General features: G+C 34.9%; 1 protein-coding gene across 1 annotated transcript; it reads left to right on the top strand.

Moving 5' to 3' along the window:
• The first annotated feature begins 3,867 nt into the window (after positions 1-3,867).
• On the top strand, positions 3,868-5,113 carry LOC137966462 (metallothionein-like protein 2A). Its single transcript, XM_068813082.1, has 2 exons — positions 3,868-4,011; positions 4,732-5,113. Exons 1-2 carry the CDS (start codon positions 3,947-3,949, stop codon positions 4,901-4,903), a joined length of 237 nt encoding a protein of 78 aa, XP_068669183.1. The 5' UTR covers positions 3,868-3,946; the 3' UTR covers positions 4,904-5,113.
• Positions 5,114-7,576: the final 2,463 nt, after the last annotated feature.

Here is a 7,576-nt window from a genome sequence, read left to right on the forward strand (position 1 = left end):
ATGAATTTGATGCTCTGAATTAAATTGGTGATACCAGAGGAGCACTTCATCAAGCATATGGAAGGCAGCTAAGGGTACCCGATCATCAGCATGAATTCTTTGATTATAAAAGAACTGGTCACATCTGTGTAACCATATCAAAGGATCCGTAGACCCGTCATATGTAGGAAAATCTAACTTGGTATACCTGGGCACCATTGTGTGGCCTGGTGTGTGGGTTCCCATGGCTGCAGGATGTGGTTGGCGCAGATGTGGTGGAGATGGGGGCGGGTGGGGAGGTTGGGGCTCGGCAAGTAGTGATGAACTGCCAGGCGGTGTAGCAACGCGAGCAAAACCTTCATCCACTCGCCGAAGTAATTGTTGAAGAGTATCATTGATGACAAACACTGCAGATTGAAGGCCATCAATTCGATTTTGATTCTCCTCAACGAAATGACGCAAATCTTCAGGGGAAGAGGAATCGCCAAGGGTGGTCCTGTTTGATACCACGATGTTAGGTTCCCTTGCCATGGATCTCGTTACCCTGCGTTCGTTCTCTCTTTCTTCCAGGTTTGTCGGGACCATAACAGTTTTCTATTGACGATGAGAAGAATTTCTTATGCTTCGAACGCCCAATTGCTTGGGATGGAACAAGCCTTGAAGGAGGCTCAACCTTGGACCTCAGAGAGGGAAAATCCGACCGTCTACACTATTTTTTATTCAATGCTTAATTCCCATTCTCAGCCTGTCCTCCTTCATAAAAAGGATTAGGGATGCATACAAGCAAGCCCCAAACTGAGAGCACAAAGTTTACGAAAATTATAAATAAACCATCCTAACAAAAAATGGAAATTACATAAATTAATTCCTACGTCTGTTTATTACTCTGGATGCTATGGAGTCCATAACATCTTTCTTGAGTGATCATGGTTCATTCATGTCTCGCTCACTTCTGATTTTATTTTAGCTTGCTGGTATCTGGAGCAATTTGCACAAATATCATCAAATGATGGTTTGGCTATTGTACTTAGTTGAGTTTTGGTTACATCAAGGTATAACTATAAATTTTCTGAAAAATAACTCCAACCAACTTTGCTCTTTGTCTTTTCATAACTACAATATTTGTAGAGTATGGTTGGGCTATCTTCCATTTTTATAAGAATCCCCTTAAACGTGCAAAGTACTCATTAAGATTGTCTTCCTATTTTTTATTATACATATCCTCAAAGATATCATAAAGTCTTTACAAATTATCAAAACTAGAGTACAATTTGAAACAAATTTCTCATATGACCTTGGCAGTTTCTAGGTGTACAACATTATTTATTATAGACTTTCCACATTGTTAGTCATCTAATTGATTTCCAATATATCTTTTTTTAGCCACCTCTTATAGCTATCATCTTCCTCATTAGTGGAAGGAGAAGATTTTGTTAGAACATCAACTAGGTCTTGAGGTATAAGAAACTTCTTCATTGATTGAGACAAAGCAAAATAATTTGGAACACTCTTAAATGGCATGGTGGTGATTTAAAAAAAATCAATTCTCCTAAATTCATGGAAAGAAAAGGAATTCTCAGCCATACTTTGACTTTAAATTTGAAACTACAGAATTCAAGAAGTACATTGAATGACAATGAGAAAAAAACAGCCTTATGACAAACAAATTGCTAGGTGGTTTAAGAGGAACCCATTCAATTTTTCAGTAAACGACTCAAAATTCAACAAAAAAAGGACTAGAAATAGCCCTCTTGAATGTTTCTAATGGCTGTTAGAAACAAAAAAAAACTTCATGAAATGGACTGAAATTGATACAAATCAACTCAAATTCAATAATTGACAAGCAACTTACTATATATAACTTTTATTTCTCACACAATAGGATTTATGAAAAATTACACCTTCAAATCCTAAATTAGGGTTTCAATTTTAGGAAATATCACTAGAAAACACAAGACTCAAAGCTAAAGCTGGAAACTTAAGATGAGTTTTAGATTTTTGTTTGGCAATCCAATGAACCCATGGGAATGAGGGGAAAGTGAATTTGCATGAATAGGTTGTTCCACAGGCATGGGTGATTTAGTCTTGCATGGAGGAGGATGAAAAAAGACAATTTGACATATAAAAAATAAACTTTGGAATTTATCTTAAGAGAGGAAGATGTTAGCCCTTTGTCTTTTGGTTTGAGCAACCACTACTACTTGAATGCTTCTCCCATTGCAGCTTCAATATATCTTCTCATGTCTTCAAAAAGATCGAAATTTGAGAAGAAAAAAAAAAGGCCCTAGAACCTCTACTCCGATACCATGTTAAATTCTAGAGCCTTAGCATGTAGAGAATTCAATTAGAAGAAGAAAAGAAGAAGAGAGAAGAGGAGAATAAGAAGAGTGTAGAAGAGTAAGTATGAAAGAGTTTTACGTGACTCTCACAATAAGAAGTCTCACAGAGTCGGAATTAATATGGCAGATTCTTATATGAGTCTCACAGGAGGAAGACTCACAAAAGAGTCTCATTTAAAAGTGTATTAGTTATGTTAGTCTTCTATTTATGTTTTAGTTGTTTAAAACTTATCTTTTAGTGCTTAACTTTCAAAGATAATTTAATTGTTATTGGATTGTACCATCTTCATCTATTATAAATAGAGACTCATTATATTCAAATTATATCAAGTCCATGAAAATTTTCACTTTTTCATAAATTCAAGGTATCAAGGCGGGTTCTATGAGTTGACTTATTCAACCCACAAAGATAATGTGATCATTTTTTTATTTATATCTCTAGTAGTTTAGGTTTGTTTTCTAACCTTTTTTCTTTAATTCTTGTCCTTATACCCATTGTTTTCATGTGTTCTCACCTTCATACTAAACTTTTAATATTGTAAAGTATATATTGACAGAAAGTATTCAAGTCTACTTTCCAACTAAAAAATTTTTTTGGAAACCAGAGTTTTCTACAAATAAAAATCGTTATTTGAAGCAGCAAAGGTCATACTACAAGTGAGGTTTGAACAACAGCATAAAGGTTCAAATTTTGAGTCATTTTATGCTATTAAGAATGAGACTTTATATAGATAATGATAGACTAAATTATATATCTATAACTTTATTTTCTTATCTATTAAACCAATTCTCGATCTGAGTTTTTTAGAGGGAGATATAAATATTAAAATAATCAATGATCATACTAATCAAAGAAGAAAATCTCTTGACAACTCTGGAGCGCACTAATATAATAATTTGCTTCATTCTCTCGAATAATCCTCCCATGGATAAGACCGATTTATCATAACAAAAAAAATATATATAAAACTAACATAAGCAAATAGGTTCATTCCATTGGAAGTATTCTCTCAAAAATACCGGAGGCTCTTGGTTTCTTCCATAACTTTCGCTAAACGAAGTTAAATTATTGGCCTTTCTTCTCGAAACATAGAGAGACGAAGCGTAGACGTGGTTGTGCAGGAAACTTGGTTGAAGGGTGGGTGGGAAGTTCTTTAGTAATTTATTTATTTATTTACAGGAATGCAGTTTCCCGTCTCACTCCGAATGACGTCTTTCTTAGTTTCTTCATTTTGGACTCTATAGAAAACGATGTCGAGATTCAGGTGTAAGAGTAAATGTACTTTTCAAGGTTGAAAAATAAGTAAAATTAAAATAAAATGCTTGACCGTGTAAGCGATTTTACCGAGGATACGGATAGAAAGGAGTTAAACCGGAGGTGGGGGAAAAGCTGAAAGCGACGTGTCGGGCCAAGGGGCCAGCGCAAAGTTGGACCGATTGGCGGGTACTTTTAGTGGACAATCATTGTGACACGTGGACGGTGGATCTGCCCCTTCTCTCTCTTCTATAACTCTATAAATTGGAATCCAGGGTACTGAGTCTAACTCGTACCAGTTCAGTGTTGAGAATTAGCTGTCTCCGTTTTCTCTCTTTAGAGCTTGTGAATTTTCGTTCCTAAAAGAAGCAAAATGTCTTGCTGTGGTGGAAACTGCGGATGTGGAACTGCCTGCAACTGCGGCAGCGGATGCGGAGGGTATGGTTCCTTTGGTTTCATGACCTTTTCGCTGTGTTTTAGATTGAAGTTGTTTCTATTTTTCATTTTCATGGTGTTGATTTGCCCTGGAAGAAATGGTGTGCGACTGTGGGAATAGGAACTTGTTTGGTGTGATGTGAATATTTATCCCTTATGCGTGGTTTTTCTGTAGTTTCTTGATTTTGAGATGTTGGAGGACTCGACTTACTTGATTGATCATGGTGATCGATGCTTGGTTTGGGTTTTGAGTCTGATTTAGTCTGCGTGCGGTTGTACCGACTAATTTTTGCGCGGTTTTCAGGATCTCGATCACTTTGTGGAGATCGTGGGTTCTGAATCGCTTTTACTATTTTAAGGCCTTTCTTTTAATCTCTATCCTGGGTCTGCCTTTTAACGCTTCCCTTCGTGGAATAGGTTTTAACGTTTGGCGTCTGTGTCTCGCTGTTTGAACGCCTTTTTCAATATCATTTTTATTTTTGACTTATAACGGATGCTACTGTCGTTCCTTTCTGTGTTCTGTCGATTGCCGGAGTCGATCTTCACCACAGTCCTTTTTTTTTTTTTTTTTTTTTTTTTTTATCATTAGGGTTTCATAATAGCAGCTTTTACTTTTGCGGTGGTTAGAGAAAAATTGTACATATCTTCGAAGTATTCTCCCAGGTTCTTTTTTCTCTCTTGTTCCAAAATATGATAAAATTTATTAATATTTACTTGTGGCAGATGCAAGATGTACCCAGGGCTGGCAGAAACCACCACCACCACTGAAACCGCGATTATGGGGGTTGCACCTCAGAAGCTGCACTTCGCTGAGGGTTCCGAGATGGGCATTGCCTTTGAGAACGGTTGCAAGTGCGGTGACAACTGCACCTGCGACCCATGTAACTGCAAGTGAGAGGGACTTGAGGTGACCCGCTGTTGTCTGTGGTTTCTTGTCCTTAGTGTAAAAGATGGGAGTCTGATCTTTCATAATAAGCGGCATGGACCAATTGTGTCTGCTTTGCACTTGTGTTCATGCTCCAGTAAGTGTTAGGTGTGATGTAGCTTGTTGTATTAGCTGTTGGGTTTGAGATAATGAAAGATGACTGTTTCATAGTATCGCAAACACCTACTGGATTTTGCCTTTAAGCTCTCTCTGTTACTTCATTTCCGTCTTTTTTTGAATCAACTCTATGAACGATGTGTTGGCGGAGGAATCTCTTTATCGTTCAGTCTTTTCAACCATTGAATAGCTTTTCGTCCTTGATAGATTTCTTTATCGTTCGTTCTTTCAGCTTAGCTTCTCGTCCATGATTGCTCTCTCATATATGAATTTGAGACTTTCAGTGGAGAAAAAAAAAGAGAAGAAATTATTATTATTATTATTATTTAATATTTATATGAATTTGATTTGAGATTTCTTTTCTCTTTTTTATATTACAATAATGAAAATATTCTTTAAATGTAGAGAAAATTATTATTACGAATATGTTGAAAATACTGAAATAAAAAAAAATATTTAATGGCATTCTCGGAAATAAATTTTTATTTCAGTATTTTTTAAACATATTTTATTATTAGTGAACATAAAAAAGTAATTAATGAACATAACAATAGCAAAAAAGTCTGAATCTATTCTCAACCTCCGGAATGGTTTGTCTACCTTAGGTCCTAAAATCCATTTTGACCTCGATATTTGACCCAAAACCGAACCAAAAAAAAAAAAAAAACTAAAATGACATATCTCACTCCAACCCGATCACTCCCCCTCCAATCCTATAATTAAGGCTAAAAGTCCGCCCCCTCCATTCCTATAAACAAGATTAAACTCCATCCATCTTTCATAAACCCAACCTATTCATATCCTTCCCTGTAAACCCGTCTTGTCCCTATTTATATGTGTTTCGTCAATAAAACGAGGTTGGGTTTGGGTCAAGTTTGGAGAAACCTGTTATTAATCCGAAATCTATGCACCAGAAACTTGAACTAGGGTTTTTGGGTCGGGTCAGGTGGGCTTTTCCATAAAATCCAACTTGATGCCTACCCTTACCTACCTATCAAATTTTATCAAATAAAATAAAATATTAAATATTAAAAAAATTCTCCTTCTATCTTTAACCACTAAATATATACACTAAAATTGAATAATATAGAGATATTTTCTATCTACAAAAAACGTAATAAGAGATGAGAGTGAATTCTCTTTTCCAAGCGGTTCCAATGCATGGATAACTTTATTTTTCATTTATAACAAAATGATGGAAAAAGTCCACAAGTATATTTTCTTTTTCAAGAACCCCTTCTAATTAATTCTCAGAGTACAAAAAGACAATAAGACATCTATGCAATAAAAAAAAAAAAAAACATTTATTGGTATAACCTCTGTAATAAGAAGAGATGTAACAATTAGATATTTCCAAAATAGTTCATCACATTTATAGGGACAACATCTGTTAATAAAATATATTTATTCAATAAAAAATCAATCTTAAACATTAATTCTTTAATCATACCATTTCATCATAAAGTAAGTTAATTTTTAAAGTACTCAAAATTGTCTAAAACACTTAATTTCTAAAGTAAGTCAATTAATTATCCATTTTCATTATCAACTACAATCTTCGGGATGACATCCCATAAAAGCAACTAGTCTAGTAGAATTGTCAACAAGAAAGTCATATGCTTTCATCACTTAATTATACAACTCACGTGCTTGAGAGGTTTAAATATTTCAAGACTCTCCTTGATTGATTTCAGATCTTCATCTATGCCCGTAAAAGCTCACTGTTTTTTTATATTTCACCTTACTAGGTACATATGAAATAAAAGTTTTGGGAATTGTTGCCTCTTGGTGGTAGTACTACTAGACCCGATTACATGATCTTTCCAAAAGAGGAAATGCAAAAGTCATCATAGTTGAAAACAGGTTTGTATCAATATTATTTTGTATCTGGATAGGCCAACACATTTAACAATTTACTAAATAAAATTAGTATACAAAGATTAGTTAATACATTAAAAAAAAAACTAAATGTGTATGGGCATGCCTTTTTGTAATACAAAAACTCCTACATAATCCTTAAAATATGGCCAAAACTTATTGTTGTTTTTTTATTTCTGGGGACATTTCTAATCCATTTATTGGAAGGCTCTTCCAATTATGAACAACTATATAGGGGAACTTTGCCACTTGCTCTTCTACTGTAATCTACACACTATCTTTAAGACGACCTGTTTCCCTTAAGATGTTAGCAAATTTTCCCAATGCATCAACCTATATGCGTAGTTGGTCTCGACGGTCTGTGGTGTTTAAACAAGTAAGCCGCTCCATTATTGCTCTTCTACCACTAAGTACTTCCCTCCAAGATATTAGCACTATTTTACCATTAGTACTTCCCTCAAAGATATTAGTGCTTTTTACCACTAGTACTTTCCTCCAAGATTTTAGTGCTATGTTACCACTAGTACTTCCTTACAGGATTGGTTTGTCAACAAAAAAATTATAATACCATATTATTGCATGACATTCACCTTATGCCACACTCACGAGTCCATAAACTGCAAAACCTTTCTTTTTACATTCTTATTA

This window comes from Aristolochia californica, unplaced genomic scaffold (genome assembly GCF_029961685.1).
Source record: "Aristolochia californica isolate CCGP_79_NKW_82.1479 unplaced genomic scaffold, dmAriCali1.0.hap1 SCAF_5, whole genome shotgun sequence".
Lineage (NCBI taxonomy): Eukaryota > Viridiplantae > Streptophyta > Magnoliopsida > Piperales > Aristolochiaceae > Aristolochia > Aristolochia californica.

Bases quoted from the DNA above. Each gene is read 5' to 3' on its own strand.
- LOC137966462 (XM_068813082.1), top strand. From the start codon at position 3,947: ATGTCTTGCTGTGGTGGAAACTGCGGATGTGGAACTGCCTGCAACTGC. The intron at 4,012-4,731 runs GTATGGTTCCTT...TACTTGTGGCAG, and splicing joins TGCGGCAGCGGATGCGGAGG to ATGCAAGATGTACCCAGGGC.